The sequence below is a fragment of the Protopterus annectens genome, chromosome 4.part0 (assembly GCF_019279795.1).
Source record: "Protopterus annectens isolate FY-2018-M chromosome 4.part0, PAN1.0, whole genome shotgun sequence".
NCBI lineage: Eukaryota > Metazoa > Chordata > Ceratodontiformes > Protopteridae > Protopterus > Protopterus annectens.
The window spans coordinates 1,332,252,176-1,332,271,577 of record NC_056733.1 but is presented as its reverse complement, the minus strand read 5'-3'; the positions used below and the strand labels follow the sequence as shown (position 1 = coordinate 1,332,271,577).

The following is a 19,402-nucleotide window of genomic DNA, read 5'->3' as shown; positions in this document are numbered from 1 at the left end:
AGAATTGATTGCCCTGACACAGGCATGTACCTTAGCAAAGGGTAAATGTGTAAACATTTTTACTGATAGCCAGTACGCTTTTTCTACTGTACATGTTTTTGCGCAACAGTGGAAAAACCGGGGAATGATGACATCTACTGGCAAACCTATAAATCATGCGCAGTTTATTTTAGATCTTTTAGACTCTATTCAGTTACCTCAGAAAGTAGCCATTTGTAAATGCACAGCTCACACCAAGCAACAAGATAGAATTTCAAACGGTAATGCAAGAGCTGATACAGCTGCAAAACAAGCAGCCACAGAAATATTTCTTTTAAATGAGGAATTACAACCCTCTGAGATTTTAGATTTAGATATGTTAAAAACAATGCAGACACTCACTACACAAGCTGAAAAACAACGATGGATAAAACGAGGAGCAATCCTCGAAAAGGGGCTGTACATCTCTAGAGAGGGAAAACCGATACTCCCCTCTAATTTGTTCCGATATGCAGCTTTGTTGAGCCATGGGCAGTGCCAGGTCTCAACAGGAGGGATGGTACAGCTGGTGAACCAGGTGTTCACAACGTACAGATTTACAAACTACTCTATAAAAAATTTTGTTTGATGTGTCAGATTTGTAACAAACATCATGCACAGGGAGCGATAAAGCCCAAGCAAGGGAGTTTCCCTACACCACCTTATCCATTTCACACTGTCTGTATGGATTTCATAGAATTGAACAAATGTGAAAATAAGAAGTATTGTCTTGTCATTGTAGATATGTTTTCCAGATGGGTGGAAGCCTTTCCAACCAAAAATCCAGATGCAGCTACGGTGGCAAAAGTAGTTGTCAAAGAAATCATTCCTAGGTTCGGTATTTCGGAAAGAATCTACAGTGACAATGGTACACACTTTGTAAATCAAACCATACAGCAGTTGAGTAAGCATTTTGGTATTTCTTTAAAAAATCATTGTGCATACCATCCACAATATGCAGGGCTAGTTGAAAGCCCTAATGGTATACTAAAAAGCAATTTGAGAAAATTAATAGCTGAGACAGGGAAAAACTGGTTATACTGTTTGCCCCTGGCACTGTTGAGCATGAGAACTGTCCCTACAGCAAATGGATTGACTCCTTTTGAAAAATTATTTGGAAGGGCTTATTATACACCCCAGTGGAAACTTCTCGTGTCATCAGACCAGGAAGCTGATTTCACCCTAACTGAATATATGAAAATTTGTTGAGTTCTAAACATCTGTTGCAGTCAAATTCTGTTTCAGATAGAAAACAAACCGAGACACCAGAAGTGGCAGTGACGCCCGGAGATTGGGTACGGATCAAAAACATCAAGAGGAAGAATTGGTCATCACCAAGGTGGGAAGGTCTTTTTTCGACACCCACTGCAGTTAAGATAGCAGAATGAGCTTCGTGGATACACCTGACGCACTGCAAACTGGTTAAGAACTTTGAGTTGGACAAAAGTCTTACCTCTCCATCAGGGCCCTCAGCACAAAGTCTGGCTACAAAGGGGGGTCAGATCAATAGGACTGATCCGTCTCACCCCAGTGAAGAAATCATCGGTGCTGAAGGTCCTATTAGGGCAGAGAGTAAGAGCACATGTCCAGAAAAGATGACGGAATCCAGTAAGATCCAAATACACCGACTTGGAAGAGTCGGAGAAAACAGAAATGCAGAACAACCGTTTCCACAAAAGTATTGCATAACAATCCTGTTGACTGTACTAGTGACAATAATCTTTTTGTTGTGGCCATTCCTTTTCTCAGCCACACAAATTGAACTGAACAAGCGTGCAGAGTGGCACCCGAACTTTAACACTTACCAGGCAATCAAATATGTGCATGCTGAAACTTTCAATGTTTCGAATTGCTGGATTTGCACAGCTTTACCAACAGCATATGGGGGGTTACTGTTAACTTCAGTTCACCTGGGAGCCAACAAGACCTGGGAAAACCTAATTCATGATACATTAGATGTCACATCACAAGATAAAGTAGCATTGCACTTGTCTGTTCGACAGAAGGGAACTGTGTGTTTTTACAAGAATGATACAGTTCAGGTGGGTTGGAGCAATTGCAATGTGACTGTTCCCTATAGATGCTACACTAAACCTGATAGCACCAGATCCTATTGCAACACGAGCTATGATACATTTTTTGAACTGATGCATAGGACATCTGAAGAAATAAAACATAATGCTGAGCCAGGGCATAGTAAAGTTACTACTAAAGTAGAAGATTGTTACTTTGTATGCGGTAGAAAAGCATATAAATGGTTACCTGAGAATTGGTCCGGCAGTTGTTTTTTGGGCTACCTGGTTCAGGCCATACGACACAGCAGTTTTACCTCAAGGGAACATTTGGAATGTTCGAGAAATCAAGAAACCTGTCAATCCAATGGTGCAAATCAATGCACGCTGGAAAAACCATCATGCTGTGGGTGATGGACTGACACACATGGACTTGAGTGATACTGTTATATCGTGGGCAGGTGTACTGCCAGCATGTGGAGCAACGAAATCAATCTGGGAACTGAGAAAATTGTCTAAGCTTCTTGAAATAATGAGCAGTGCAACCTTTTCTGCCCTAGAACTGGTGACTGATGAAAAGACTGCCATGAGAAACAGTGGTGCTTCAAAATCGCATGGCTCTTGACTTCACCCTAGGTACGTGCACTTTAATCCAGGAGGAGTGCTGTTCGTATATTCCTGACCACAAACATGAGATACACAACCATCTTGAGGTAATTCAACAGGTGTCAGCCATGACCAAACCAGGACCAAATCCATTGATGGACTTTTTCCAGAAATTGTTTGGGGGGTGGGGCAGTATCCTGATGAACATTCTGATTGCCATCTGTGTAGGAATAATCCTACTGGTCGTTTATGTGTGCTGCTGCATCCCCTGCATGAAAAGACTGATTAAAAGACTTTATAGACCTTTCAGTTTCAGAAACCTTATACCAAGACACTGAACATGAATTGCTAAAAACTGAAATTGCTTTCATGAGCTTAAACTGAATGACTCTCTTAACTGCAGTTCCTGAGTGGGAAGAGGTTAGGGGAAGAAAAATCTGTTTATGCTTATCTTGAAAGTAGAATAAAAGTATTAAAAGGGAGGAAATGTTAGAAAAATATGTAATAGTAATATGCATGCTTAGTGTATTTGAGGTTTAAAAGGGTTAATACATTTATTCTGTTCACACTGCATGAATCTGCACAGCTGTTAGATACTTAAGAAGCATTTCATTTCTGCTAATGTCATGAAAATAACAAGAGACATTTCATTTCTGCTAATGTCATGAAACTTAACAAAGAGATATTAATTTCTGCTTATGCCATGAGAAAGTATGCAGCTGCTAGAAGCTTTGATAAAGAAAACAATAGACGCCTGAAAGTTTAAACCATAGTCAGTATTACTTGCACCAAAGCTAGAAATATACCTCGAATCTAGACAAAATGTAACACGTATTAGAACTGCACAACTGAAGAATTGAAAAGTTGAAATGGGCTAAAATAAGCCCAAGGCCAGGTTGTTTTTCTCAAAATGTTTTGCAAGCTAGCAAATAATCTAACCTAGTCAGCAATAAGTCTAGTAACATTTTCTGTGTGACATGAAAAGAACTGCATAAGAATAACATACTAATCACCAGTAATTCAGACAAATCTTGTACCTACATGCTTTGTCTCCTTGCTGCAAGTAATAAAGGGTGCCTTGCTTGAACCTAACGTGCATTGGTCTTTGAAGTTTTTTCCTTTGACAGCTACTGAAACAACTCCAGATATAAATTGATAAGTATATTTTTGGCACTTCTTTCCAAAGTTCTACAGTATTCTAATTGCTTTTGCTTGATTGATTTAAGATCATATTTGCTGGCTTCTGATCTGTGTTGAAAGTGTTATTTTTCTGAGTTGATTTTTCCCCACCCTGTCCTCTCCCTATTGGTGTTTTCTTTTTAAACTTGGTGGATTTGCAATTGCCTGCCCCTACTGTATATTTGATCTGTGACACTACTTCCAGTCTAGTATCATTAGCTCATTCTACCTAATACAGAGAGAAAAAAAAATGTTTTGCACTTTATTCATCTGCTTACTGTGTTTGTGTTCCTTCCTACTTTATTTATTTTGCTCTTGCTGCCTGTTCTTAAAAGTACTTAATAGCATTTATTCTGCTGCATTTGTTACTGCTTTTTAGTAGCTGATTAAATTGTAACGGTTATTCTAAGCCTTTAGATTACGCTCTTGGGCTTTAGTCCAGTTGTTTCATGTTAGGAAGGTTTGTGGTCTGCACTGTTTTGGCAGGACAGAAAGCTTACATCCTTCTTAGTTGGATTTGCTGATTGAAGGCTTAGTGTCTGTTCTAAAGTGTATAAGTGCTGGTTTAAGCACTTGGGCTTTGGGTCAGTTTCTTTACATTAAGAAGGTGTTGTCTGCACTCTTGTGGGAGGCTGGATTCTGCCCTCTTGAGCTTGGAATTTCTGGTCACAGGCTTATTGTGCCTGCTTATTTGAACTGTTTCTTTCCGAAAATGCTACTCCTTGTTGCTGCAGCATAGACCAGATTCAGGCCTGCTGATTCTAGCTTTGTTTGTATAACTTGAGCACTGACCCAGGCCATCTTTTTTTTCGGAGAGGGTTCCCCTGCACCCTAGCAGCAGGAGTGTGCAGTTAGAACTTGTCTGTTTGAAGACTGCTGGAGCCGGGCTCAGTTTTGAGCTTTTTTTCTGGGTAATTGGGTAACATGTTTAAATCAGTTGTTCGTTTTCTATTGTTTTTATATATATATATATATATATATATATATATACATACATATATATATATATATATATATATATATATATATAAATTGCATTCTATTCATCTGCTTTTACTGTATTTGTGTTTCGCCCTACTTTGTTACTAGTGGCATTGACTACAACTCTGATATATAACAATAAGTATCCTTTTCTGTGCATTTAAAGAGTTTTTTTATTGTATCTGCTTTATTTTCTGGGAAAAAAAAAAAAATATATATATATATATATATATATATATATATATGTACATGTACTTGTTTCCCGCCTTTCAGGTTAAGTGCTGAATTCAGGGCTGTCTTACAAATCTCTGTGTTTGCCCATACCTTACCTGGATAGAAGGAAGTTTCTCTGTTTACCTGTGAGAGAGGGGAGCTTTGAGCAGCCTAATCTGTCCCTGGAGGAGTGTTATCAGCCCAGAAATTAGTAGTTTATTGGCCATTTTGGGCTAATTTCTATCTCTTTCATTTCCCTGCTATAAATACCACATTTGCATGGTTTTGCGCACCAGGCATCACCAGTTAGCTAGGGTATAACTATTCCCAGCTCCACAAAGTCTCCTCTTCAATTTTTCCCTTGAAACTAGACAAACTTTCAACTTAAGCACTCAAGCCATTCATTTTTCAGCCCAGCACTTGCTCAAAACTTATAGCAAGCACTTATAAACCCTAGCACTAAACCCTCCTATACTGTACAAAAGGACAAGGCTCTCTATTCAACCTTACCAGCCATTCAGTAAAACAGTTCACTGCACCTATTTAGGCATGTCCAAAGGGCAGTTTCAGGCATACTCTCCAGTCCAACTGGTGAATCTGGGAGTTTTGAGGCAATGTTACAACTGCCTCATGTACACAGACAACCCTCTCCTTCTACCACCAAACACTAATACATGTGAGAGATGCAATTATACAGCCAAACTGGAGGCTAAGCTCTCTCAACCCAAGGCTGGATCAGACAGTCAAGAGGAGAAGGGAAATGCTTGCATCACACCACCAGTCTCGCATAGCTCCATTAAACCAGCACCGGCAAAAAACACACATAAATACATGAAAACATACTCAGAGGCTCTAAATAAATATCTGCAAAAGTAATAGAGACCTCCAAAGCAAACATCCAAGCAACCTCCACCCCCAACACAAGTAATGAAACACATACTTCACAAAACCAGTGTGCCATGCAATCACAGGTCTTAAGGCAAAATAACATACCCAACACACTAGTAATAGGTGACTCTATAGTCAGGCACACTGACGTGTCCCACTCACTAGGCTGAATAAGGAGAAGGTCACTGTTAGCTGCCTGTCTGGTGCCAGGATCCACCACATAACACAAGCACTCAGGTCACTCCAGAACAAGTACAAATATGACTCTGTCATTGTCCATGTTGGTGCGAATGACCTGAGCTGTACCTCCCTGGACTACATGAAGAGAGACATGGAAGAGCTCTCTGAACTTGTAGCCCAGGCTGGTATGACCCTGACCCTGAGTAGCATCCTGCCCTCACGAAGAATGATACCGTAATATAAAGAAAAAGTTATCAATTTCAACAATTGGGTAAATTTCTGGTGTCATTCAAAGGGGATCCAGTGTCTGTCCATCTGGGATGACATACTCGACAAGCCATGCTGCTTCGCTAGAGATGGCTTGCACCTGTCACCCTTAGGATTTTAAATACTGGCCAAGGCTGTTGCCACCCCCATAGTGCCTTTTTTAGGCAAGGCTCAAAAGCCAAATCCATTGCCATAAATAGCACAAGTAACAAAAAAACTGAGGGTGATGCTACTCAGTACCAGAAGTCTAAACCTCAAAAGGCAAGCACTCCCCAGTATGGAGAAAATCGAAATATGTGCAGTAATAGAAACCTGGTTTAAGGCTCCAGAGAGCACCCCAGCACTACCAGGCTGCAACTCATACCATACATTTCGGCCACAGAACCCGGACCGAAATAAAAAAGGCGGGGACGTATCCGTATTTATCAAGGATACCCACACCTCCAGGTTAGTGGCACTGGACAATGCTTCAGAGATCATTCACGTGCAACTAACAATGGGCAAAACTGCAATTCAAATTGTAGCTTGCTACATATCACCCACCATGTCCCAGGACCCCCATTCCACATTTCTGGAAACATTGGGAAATATAGAGGCCCTACCAAACACCCTAATATTGGGTGATTTCAGTTACCCAAACATTAATTGGAAGAACTACTCAAATACTAACTTCCTTGCCCAACATTTCCTAGAATTTATAAACTCAAACGCCCTGGATCAACTTGTCACCGCTGGTGGGAGTGTTGACAACATATTGGACCTGGTCATCACCAACATAGGCGACCGGTGCTCCACACAGGAGGTCAACCCCTCACTGGTTAGATCCAACCATAAACAAATCACTTTGGATATCCACATTCCACCCCCACCCCCGGACAAGGAAACCACCATGAAAAACTTTTCAAAAGCAAACTTCACGTGACTTAAGACCGAGGTGGAAAGTTTAAAGGCCTCATGCTAAAGGATAACATTGTCCAAGCTGCAAAATCCTTTGCTAATTCATTTTACGGGCACCTACAAGAATGCATGGATCATGCTATCCCAAGCAAAACCAAGACTCACTCCTCCAAGAAAAGGAAACTAGTCTGGTGGACTCCAGCCATAAACAAGCTATACAATAGAAGGTGGAAACTAGTACAGAAAAGAGTAAAATCCCAAGAAGGGAAGACATCCCTGGTAAGTATCAGCAAGAAACTATGATCCCTCATAAAATCATCCAAGGCGAGTTTAGAAAGAAAAATTGCCAAGGACTCCAAAGATAACCTCAAGGCATTCTTCAGCTATGTCAAGAATCTAAGTGGCCATGCTCAGGTCTGCTCAGATTTAGTGCAGAATGGTATAGAATACACCGAACCGACCGATATTGCCAATATCCTGGCAGACAGGTTCAGCGCAAACTTCACCCCCCTCTCACCCCCAAAAGGGTCCATATCCATACCAGAAGAATGTAGAGCTCCTGAAATCACAGACACTCAGGTTAAAACAGCCCTCTCCAAAGCCAAAAACACAGCATCAGTGGGACCGGACAGAGTTCCAGGCTGCATCCTACATGAGCTCAAAGACGAATTAACCCCTCACCTAAACACACTGTTCAAACTCAGCCTCTCCACAGGTTATGTACCCCATAGAGTGGTGCACAGCAACGGTTATTCCACTCCACAAAGGTGGAGCCACTACAGACCACAGGAACTATTGCCCTATAAGCCTGAGTATCTTGGTCTGCAAGGCTATGGAGCGCATCATCATGGAACTCATTAACAGAGACATTAAGAACCTCCAAACACTGGACCCTATCCAGTTCGGCTTTAAGGGCAGATCATGCCTCCTAAACCTGGTGGACTTTTTTGAGACAGTTACCAAGGCTATAGACGAGGGAAAGGTGATACACACAGCCTACCCAGACCTCACAAAGGCCTTTGACACCATTCCCCATTCTGGTATTATAGACAAGCTCACCAGCCTGAACATAAACCCCCTACATCACAAGATAGGTTGCCAACTGGCTCACAGACAGAACCCACATGGTGAGAGTTGCGGGAGCTAGGTCTGACTCTAAACGGGTTACAAGTGGCGTTCCCCAGGGCTCAGTCTTAGAACCCCTCCTGTTCAGCATATACTATTCAGAGGTACAGGCAAGCACAGGACGACTATAGCTGACAAAGTTTGCAGATGACTGCAAACTAGGGGCTATAATTGACTCTCCGGCTGACAGACATCCTCCAAAAGGGTCTCACTGAGACTGACACCTGGTGTCAAAATCATGGTCTCAAGCTAAATGCCAAAAAGTGCATAGTCATCCCCTTTGGAAAAAACAAAGTACCTACAAACTACCACATAGGTGGTAGTCCCCTAAATAGGGAAGACGTAATAAGCGATCTGGGACCCAAGTAGATAGTAAACTCTCCTTTGATAATCACATTGCCAAAGTAATTAGAAAATCCTTCTACGTGGCACAACTTATCACAAAAGGGTTCGCATCCAGATCAAAAGAGGTCATTGTGCCCCTCTGCTCATCAGGCCAATCATAGAGTACAACACCTCATTTGGGATGTATCTTACAAGACATCTGCAACAGCTGGAAAAAAACACAGAAGTACCTCCCCAAGAGGATCACTGGCCTCAAACAGATGCCCTATGCAGCTTGACTGAAGAAACTCCAGCTGTACTCAGTTGCATACCGCCTACTCAGAGGTGATCTCTGCCTGACATACAAGGCCATGTCCAACCCAGAACTGATCAACATGCTCCACCTAAAGAAAAGCTTATCCCCTCCAGCCACATGCTCTAGGGATCTAAACCTCACCACAACAATAAATGGGATGTACTGGAGGGAAAGATTCCTGTCACAGAGACTTCCCATGCTTTGGAACAAGATTCCAATCTACATTAGGCAGAGCTCCTCGGTAACACTCTTCAAGAGAAACCTTGACAAGTGGATGGGAATTAGAAAGTTTATCCCGGGGATCACTTCAGTGGCTCTGCTGGACAGAGGCACAGAGAACTAATTTAAGGGGGTGGAGAAAGCCAACACATTCTGGCTAGGCTTATAAATGCCTTCGGGCATATAGCCTAGTACCTACCTATGAACAACTTTAAATCAACAAGAACTTTTGTTATTTTAGCTGCCTGTGTAGGAATAAAAGAAAAATCTTTTGAAAAGAACAGATAAATGATCATCATTCAAAATGGTGTCACTCAAATTTACAGTCTCCCACAGTTCAGTTAATTCCTCTTCTTTCCTTTCCCCCTTCCCCATGCTTTGCTTTGGGATTTGTGGAGATGGCATTGTTTTGTTTATTCTTATCCATGAATACAACCACCAGCTCATGTCCTTGTGTTATAAAACAGATATTCACATATTTTTGCTTTTAACTTCTTAACTCCGTATACCTGCAGCAGCTAAGCCTTATGCAAAACCAAAGTGAGGATTGCAGTGCAGGGCCCATTTTAAACAGTCTTCTTCCATCTATGTGGCACCTTGGCTGTAGCAAAAAGCAATTCTTTCTCTACCACTCAATCATGCAGTTGTTAAGTGCCTCTGGATTTCCTGTTCTTCACCCATTATAGGTCAAATAGGATAAAACTCTCTGCAGATTACAGAAGAGAGGTAAAGCAGTGCGGGATTGGTTTGAGCCTTGTGACCAAGTTAGAAAAGATGATGTGCAGCTGGCATTGTGCTGTTTGGTGCATTCTTCTTGTTTCCTTTAGCAGTCCCTCCCCATCCCCCCACTAATGTGTGAATTGGTGTACACTTCACTTCCACCCTCCCCAGCCAGCTCCTCCAGTGCCTGGATTGTTAATCACAGGATGTCGAGGTCACAGTCACTGCTTTATACCTATGCAGCGCACAACCAGCTGGAAATCCCCATGTTTTTGTTACAGAATTTTGTTTTCTGTGGTGCATAAAGGGTTAGTTAGTGAACCGCATGTCTTATTTAGCATTTATTTTATTATGAGGTATTTGTTTATTTTAAATTCTGGCCTTGTTTCTTGCAGTAGGATGCACATATCTTGAGGGAGGGGGTACTGTCTAATTCTTAAAGATTTGAAATGCATTATGGTACAAACTAACTTTTAAAAGAACAAAAATACAATGTCATTATGTACGTATACACAATATATACAGACAATGTATAGCTTTGAACTACAATTACAAGACTAACTACCTGGCAGTGGGACCATTGGCTCTAGGTCATCGTCATTGTTAATGTGACACCCCGGTTCCATGTACGTAGCTGAGAACAGAGGGTTGGTGCTGATGCCTTAGAAGCTCTACATTACTCATCTCTGCAGAAGCAAGTCATTAAAACATGTTCTTCTGATTTTGTAATACAATTTTAACAGTAACGGAGTATTTAATACCTGGACTAACAGTGGCATTACATTTTATTTGCCAATGAGTTTCTTATCCTTCCAATAAAATTTCCAAGTCACTCAATTGATCATCTTTTTTAACTCTTTCTAACACAGAAAAAAATTTTTTAAATCCTTCATAGATAACTGGATGTTTCTCCATTGCATTAATTACAAATTATCATATATTCTATCATTTAACTTTGTTAGTTTTTCCAGATATAAAATGCTCAGTTTGTGGTAGTGTTAATTTGTGGTAGCGTTAACAATGCAGATTATAAAATATCCCATTGGATTTGTGGAAAATAGTCAAAGGTTTAAGAAAAATACTTGTTCTGTCTTAACAAATTGACATTAATTAAATGTGTCACATCAATATGTGCCAAAATTGAGATTTATCCTTATAAACTTTTTTCTTTCCATCAAGTCCTTAAAATTGCAATTTCTCTTGTTAAAACTAGGACCTAGTCCTAAAATATTTTGTACAGCATGATACTTTCTGTAATCATCCAGTTATTTATCAAACCCCTTCTGTATCAGAACTGTCAACAGAATAGCATTACTGGCGTACTAAAATTCTTCTCTTTGCATTTGTTTATGTTTGAAACAAAATTAGTATCTTAAACTTCCTGGTTTCTTAAATTTAATTAGTAGAAAGGTTGCCTTCTGTCTTTTATCCATTTCAGAATGTATTTTATAAAGTCCTATTAATACTGTCTTGCTAACAATATCCATTCAAAGTGAAGCAAATCTTCAAAAAACTTCTGAAGAGAGACATAGCGTGCAATGGATGTGTTATCAGCAAGTTAGAAATTTATAATATGGTTTTTAGTATTTTGGGAGCTAGGCAGTTATTTTCTACATAAATTAAGATATGTAAAAGTTAGTTTGTATTATTTAGGTAAAGAAATTCCATAAAAATGCTTTCACTTCCTAAAAAAATATACATGTTTGTGTGTGTGTGTGTGCCCGCGCGCACGCATATATGTATATATAATAAATATAATGTATATAATGTGTGTATGCATATGTGTGTGTGTATAATTTGAGTGTAGGGAATTAAATTAGCAACTTATGCCAATATTTAGCTTCATTAAATTGTCAAGGATAAGTATTATAAAGCAAAAAACATGGAATTTTTAGGTTCCGTTAGGATGGTTTAGGTTTTGTACATTCCCAGAAAGTTCACTGCATTTGAATCCAATGAAAACGACTGAAGTTTTTCTACAAGATGCAATGAACTGATGGACTTTGGCTATACTCTTATTTGGTTCATAAATCAAAAGGTGCTTCAACAAAGTATTAGTTTAAGGATGTGCACACTTATACGTATTGTACATTTTTTATTTTTTATATTTTTTCCCCTAACAGATTTGTTTGTTTTTCAATTGAATTGTACAGGTTATAGGTAACATTAAAGGTGGGAAATGTTTTGAAGTGGTTTATTGTGGTCTCATTTTTTTGTATCACATAAACCTGGCATTTTAACAGGAGTGTGTACACTTTTTATGTCCACTGTATGAATATATGTGTGTGTGTATATATATATATATATATATATATATATGTGTGTGTGTGTATATATATATATATATATATATATATATATATATATATATATATATATATATATGGGTCTATTTTTGATCATCAAAAGTACACCTATTTGAATGTTAAATAAGTTAACTCACGTCAGCAAAAGTGCAATTTAGCGAAAACTCACTTTCGTGAAATCCAAATTAGTGAATTCCTTTCTTCTGTTCCGGGATGCTTTGGAAGTAGAAATGAGGGTTTTTTTTGTTGTTTTTCACAACGGGAGTGTAAAGTTTAGTGCATTTCAGGCTTTTAGATATAGGTCATGGTACAGTGAGGATAAGGAAATGTACGCTTTTCCCCACTGTTGTGTGATCTCTGAGTTATTATGTAAACTTAGCTGAGGTGTGCAGGTGGGGGGGGGGCTTTCCTCCCTGCAAAACTTTTTTAGTGTTTTTTATTTATTTATTTCAGTTATTTGTTTTTCGTGAAAGTGCGTTTTTGTTAAACTACACTTTCACTGACATGAGTTCACGTAACATTCGAACAGGCATACTTTCGATGAACGGAAGACCTTATATATATATATATATATATATATATATATATATATATATATATATATATATATATATATATATGTACATATTTGTGTGTGTACATACACATTTATTCAAACATATAGATACACACATATATATGTGTGTGTGTGTATATATGCATACATGCACACACATATATCTACAAAAATATACATGCACACACACGTGTGTGTGTGAGTGTGTGTGTATATAAATATGTAATGTACACACACACACACACACACACACACACACACACACACACACACTTAAACGGATCCCTATCAGTTGATCAAGTTTTCAGAAAGGCAAAATTCATATGGCCGAGACCATATGATAGAGCTTTTGAAAAAAGAAGCTTTTGAATTGAGATTGCGGTACAGAAAGGATTGGGAAATTTACCCTTTATTTCACTTTTTCACTGTAGTGCGATTTCGGAGTTGGTATATATAATTTGCTGGGGGTGCAAGATGGCTTGCCCCCCTGCATAAATGTAAAATGCCCTATGACTAGAGTCATGGTTAAATTGTCTGCCTTATGAGTTTTGTTTTTGGTAGTCCATTGGGTGTAGGCTTATGTCCAGTGTTTGGTGCTGCTTTTGTGTATGCTTTAGAGATTGCTGAGAATAGGCATTGTTGTTTGCAGGCTTAGGAAATCTTTTAAATGTGGGGAGATTGCTTTTTATTGCCTCAATATATGATTGTCTTTGTGTTTGGCTGCTAGGTTTTGTGGATGTAGCTTGTGTGCTCTTGACAACTTCATTTGCATGCAAGATTTTTGCCTCCAAGGAAGTTGAGTTTGAACATCTCTTGCATACTGTCTTGGTTTCTTTAAGGATTAAAAAGTTGTCAGGGAACATGAGATAATTGCTACATTTTCTCAGTATGCCCATAGCAACCAAGCTGGCTATGGAGATATTTGGAAATTGTACATCCATATTGTCGTGGCCTGTATTAGGTTGGGCTATTAGGGTTTGAGGACTTGGTTTTACAGAGGTCTTCTAGGGTGGTGTTGACTAGAGCTAGAATATGGTATTGGTGCTCTCTGATGTGCAGGTTAGTTGCTCTGAACGTAATCTTTTGCAGTGTATCACTAAACTGAAGGTTATAGTTCCAGTGCTAGCTTTATAGGTTAACTTCTGTGTTTTCCAACTCACGTAGACCAGGGCACCACCTACTGCCACTGATGGAGTATCACAGGCTTCTTAATAAACACAGAGGATTGCTTGAGAGTGTATGATGCCACAAAACAAATAACAAACTGACTAGACAGGGTGATTTCAAGTCAGTCAGACTGATAGCAAGGCAGTTTAAGCAAATGCAGGCATTTCAGCCTTAAATACAGATAGACTACTGAGTTCTTGTTTTTAATCATGCATTTATCATTAAAATAGCTTCTGGAAGTGATATTTTTAAATAAAAGTACTTATGTTGTGCCTGGATGACATGTGATGCAAGGAAATGTCTTCAGAGGTACGGATGAGGATATCAAGTGTTGCTGAACTCTGTGGAAATCAACCAAGAGCCTTTTAAACACCCCACATTTATACAGACGCTTAAAACAAAGGAAGCTGTGCAGAATTCCTTTAACAGGGCCAACATTACAGGAATACAAGTAGCAACTTACACAGTAACACTGCTAGTAAAGCTTCTCAAAAGTGCATGTCTCAGCAATCTGCAAACAGTACAAAAGCAAGAAAAAATTCAAGTCCAAAGATTTGCAGATAAAACAGTTAAATGAAGTGAAAAACAGTAAGATCTTTTATCTGCCAAGGATGGCATAGTATTTAGCCAGGATCCTCTCATATTGTGGTAAGCATGCTAAGCAGATGGGAGCTGTGTAAAAATGATGATTTGTGTTAAGAGGTTAGCTCAGTAGCAGTACTTGTTTGCTGAGTGGGCTGTCAGTGTGATGGATGTATGTAAAACAATGGGTGTGAAGGTATTTAATCAGCTTACACTACTGACAACAGCAATCAAAGGGGGAAGGAGAGACTTTGGTAGTCAGACAACCATAAGGGGCGAAAACCAGAGACACTGGCTTTTAAAACAGCAGCAGCAAAAGGATGGAAGGGTTGGGGAAATTCAAGCTGTTTTAAAAAGCCAGACAAGGCTGATATTACAGCCTGTCACCCACAGTATATCAGGTCAGCATGTGAGGCAAAATGGCCAGGAATATGTTTTGAACCAGTGATATATAGACATAACTAAACATTATTAATATTGATATGCAGGCAGACAGGAGGTACTGCAGAATGTTCTTTCAAATCTTAATTATTATAATCAAAATACAGAACAGTTGTCTGATCCTATATATTGCATGAATTTGCTTCTATACCCAACCCAAGAATTGTATTATTATTATTATTATTATTATTATTATTATTATTAGATTATGGGGTTGATGCAGGGATGAAATTAATTGTTGGTCTTGGATTTCACTCCAGCTGGGATTTATACCATTCCTAGCATACTTAAGTCTGTGCCTGCCATATCATCCTATTGTGGCCAGTAGAGGCTCTGTTTTTTTTTTTGTTTTTTTTTTTTGAAGAAAGTTAAACCATTATTACCATAAGGTCACTCACATGTACAAGAGTAGTAATTCTTGGTTCTTGGGTACAACTTAGTGATATGCAGGTTGAGGCTGACTGGTGGTTATGCACTTTGAATATAAAATCTTATGAAAAGAGTTTTATCTGCTTTAACATCTGGGTTTTAAAGAGTTGATTTGTATCAAATTTGAATATCAATTTTTTAAACAATTTACTGAAATTTGTTTTACTATGAGGTTCTTTTTTATGGCTCTTTGTTTTTGCAGTTATGTGGAACCACTATGGAGACATCTTTTAACTTGATGTGTCGTGATTTATATATGGGTTACTTTGAAGAGATTTACTTCTGTTCCACTGAGAATAATTATTTTGGGAGACCCGATATGTGATGTCATTACCTGGACTAATCCCTTGAGAATAATTATTTTGGGAGAACCGATATGTGATTTAATTACCTGGACGATATTTGGTTAATGTCATTAAAAATCATGGGATATGTTGAGCTTATTTTTTTGACTTTTTGAATAACCATGATTTTGGATTATGTTTTACTCAAAAAGCTCAGCTACATACTTTGTATCCAAACAAGGAGATGTCTTTGGTCATATATCTATTTGTCATAAACCCATTGTTAAAAATTTTATTTGCAAAAAGCTGTTATCCAAAAACTTATGGAGGACATTGTCTTAAATGATGCACATAAACTCAGTTATTCTGTTGTTCAGTATTGTGATATTTATTTATCTGTCATTCAGCATTTTAGCAAAAGGAGTTATGATTTTTGTAGTTTTCTGGTAGCAAGAGAAGAGACTGCGCTTATGTATGGTGAAGTTTTCTTAACCTATTGGAACAAAGTAACACAAAACAATGTTAATCAACATTGATATTTTGTTATTACTTATGTTATGATTTTTTTCATGTTAAGAATGTTTTTCAACAGCTTTGGCATATTTTGGATAATGAATTCTATATGCAAATTTTTCTTTTATGAAATCACAGGCTCTAGGTAACATTTTGGGATGTCATAAATGTCCTCTGTCTAGAACTTCCTTAAGAATTAATGATTGTTTTCTTGTGGCCGTTAAAACTATTGTCAGTCCAGTATGAAGACTTCTTTCTTTTCATCTCCCTGTCACTAAAAGATTTATAACATCAAGCAGTTGTTTATGAAAGTGAGGCAGTGATTTACCTTGCAGCATGTTAGGATAATGCTTTTTATGTTGAAATGACAACTTGCATTTTTGAGTTGCCTGTACATATACATTTGAGTGACATCTAATCCAATGCTTAATTTATATTGCTTGAATCATAAAACTCTGGTGTGTTTATTTATTGATAGTGACATAGTCTTTAAAACTATTGATTGGCAAAAGAAACTTAAACAGAAAGAAAAAATGTAATGCGCTTGGACACTTTTCTTTCCCTTCGGTAGTATGATGTCTCTTTAATTTCATTATTTTGTACTGAATGGTGGTTGTGTTTTTATTGGATATTTCCTACAATGTGATTAGATTTTTTTCTATTTATCGTACTGTACACATGATTTTTGTACTTTCCAAGTTGATGATGCAGTTTGGAAATTGGTCTGTGGTATGGCTGTTAATAAACAGATAGATAAATCCCTAAAGTGATTTCACTTTTTGATCAATATTTGAAGAACAATGTTATTAGCGACTGAATTAACTAATGAAAACAGAAAATTTTGAAGCACTAATTTTAATATTAAATATTAGGTCTTTGTAAATATTGTACATAACTAAAAATGCAGCAGTACCAGGCAAAGGTGCAAAGACAAAACCAAGTAGCAAAAAACACCAAATGATGCACCAGGAGGACTCCAATCAGTAGTTTTTAGCGTAGTCAAAGTTTAATATTCACTGTTCATCTAACAGACTTCTTTAGAAACTAAACATAAAAACTCAGTCAAACATTTAAATAATACAAATAATTAACACCAGCCAGTCAGCACATCACTATCGTTAAAACTGATTACATCATACTTGAATACTAATTAACAATTCTAACAATGCTCTGTTTAAGCATTCTCTTGGTTTTGCTAACTGGAAATAATTTACTTTTTCTGTGTTGGAGGTGATTAGGCAGGATATAAGGGGAGGCAACTTTAGAAATCTTGTGGCCTGGAGGGAGGCTAAGTGGCAATGTAGGCTGGCCTCCTATATTACACCAAGTCTTAATGATGCTGTTAACATTGTGTTTTTTTTGAACACTAGGAAGGTGACAGTTAATAAATATTAGCTTTGGTTGTTTCCTACAGCAGTAGTCTATTGTTTTTTAATCAACAAAGTTTTGAATACTGAAACAGTTCATCTCCTTGCATGTTATTTTGTTCCATGGCTTTTAATTAGCATTTAAGTATGATGTAATCCGTTTTAACGAGAGTGATGTGCTGACTAGCTGGTGTTAATTGTCTGTATTATTTAAATGTTTAACTGACTTGAGTTTTTATGTTTAGTTTCTAAAGAAGTCTGTTAGATGAATAGCGAATATTAAACTTTGACTAAGCGAAAAACTACTTATTGGAATCCTCCTGGTGCATCATTTGGTGTTTTTTGCTTCTAAATATTGTGCACAGTTTGTTAAAGAACTCACTGTAATATTTATATTTTAAGTTTAATGTATTTGATTATTTATTTTTTGAAAAATAAAAATCTCTTGGTTAAAAAAAGTAGTTATTTTGGACCATGTTGTATTGGATTTTCCCATTTTTTTTTCCTATTCTTGTATTCTGTGCATTCACAGGTCCTTTGGTTACATGCACCTATCTTTTTAGCTTGGAGAGCATACACACACAGCGACTGGAGGTCATGATTGAACCCTGTATGCTGGAGCTGTGAGGTAGAAGCCTTAACCACTCTACCACTATACTGACCTTGTACTCAACAGTAATCTTATTCTCCTGAAGTGTAAAGAATGATGTAGTTAAAATAATGCACAGTGCTTTTAATCACCTTGACTCATCCCAGAGAAATCATTTAGGCATTTTTTTTATCTTTGAGATTAAGTGTCTTAAGAACTGGAAGGTTAGTTACTCAGAATGTGTGTTCAATTAAGTATTAAGCTTTCTGTTTCTCCACTTTAATGAAACTGTCCGTGTTTTAAGGTTTATGTATTTTTAATTTTATTCGTAGACAATTATTGAATGTCTGAAGTATATTTGCACTGGAGATTTTCCACCAGGATCAAAAGGAAATACTTTTGTCCATGATCCAAAGGTAAGTGAGAATGTTTTCATTGATTTATCACAAATGAAGGATTATCTGATAATTCATTTTATGCCTGAGTCTTATATTTTGTTGATTTTTGATAACCAGGAAGCTATACTTCTATATGTATATGTCTGTGGTTGACAGGACATAGGAGTTTACACTTGGACACTTAGTAAAACTTTTATGCAACAAAATGAACCACTTTTGTGACTCTTGAACATCCATTGATTAATATGGAACTATTGAAGCATAGCACATTAGTTTGATAAATGCATATGTAAGTGATTTCAAGTAACTGCTTATTTTAATTGTTTTTCATTTGCTTATTTGGTGTATGAGCTGCTAAACTGGGGTAATCTCAGCTGTGACATTGGCTAATTGGCAGAAACACTGAACAAAATCTATAAGGATTAAATGCACTTCTGTGTGAAAAAAACACCATAAATGAGATGAGCATTATGTAAGTGAGGCATGTAACAACAAGAACTCTGTAAACCATAATATAAACACTTCAGTGATTTATTAGGTTTGTATGATAAATATGTTATTAAAAGTCTTTGTAATTAAAACAATAATCGGTTGTCCACTTCTCGACAATATGTGAAAAAGAAAAGTTGAAATGTATCTGTTTTTAATTCAGTAAACTTGACCAGGGTTAAGGATAGATGCTTTAGGGATCTATATATTAGCTTACTTGAGCCATTTAAGTCAGTAGAAGCCTAAGAGTCCATTGAGCCCACTGTATCTTTAGTCCTTCTTCCATCTAAACAGAAACTTAAAGTAGTTAAACATTTTTCATATCAGAAAGCTGCT

The 19,402-nt window shown here is 37.7% G+C and overlaps 1 protein-coding gene across 1 annotated transcript in view; it reads left to right on the top strand.

The window, feature by feature from the left end:
* Positions 1–19,402, top strand: part of RAD50 (RAD50 double strand break repair protein) — a gene marked incomplete in the record, with an annotated part of 1,663,481 nt that overhangs the window by 64,058 nt on the left and 1,580,021 nt on the right. The window contains 1 exon segment of the mRNA XM_044069198.1: positions 18,512–18,595. Within this exon segment, the coding sequence (XP_043925133.1) occupies positions 18,512–18,595 (84 nt within the window).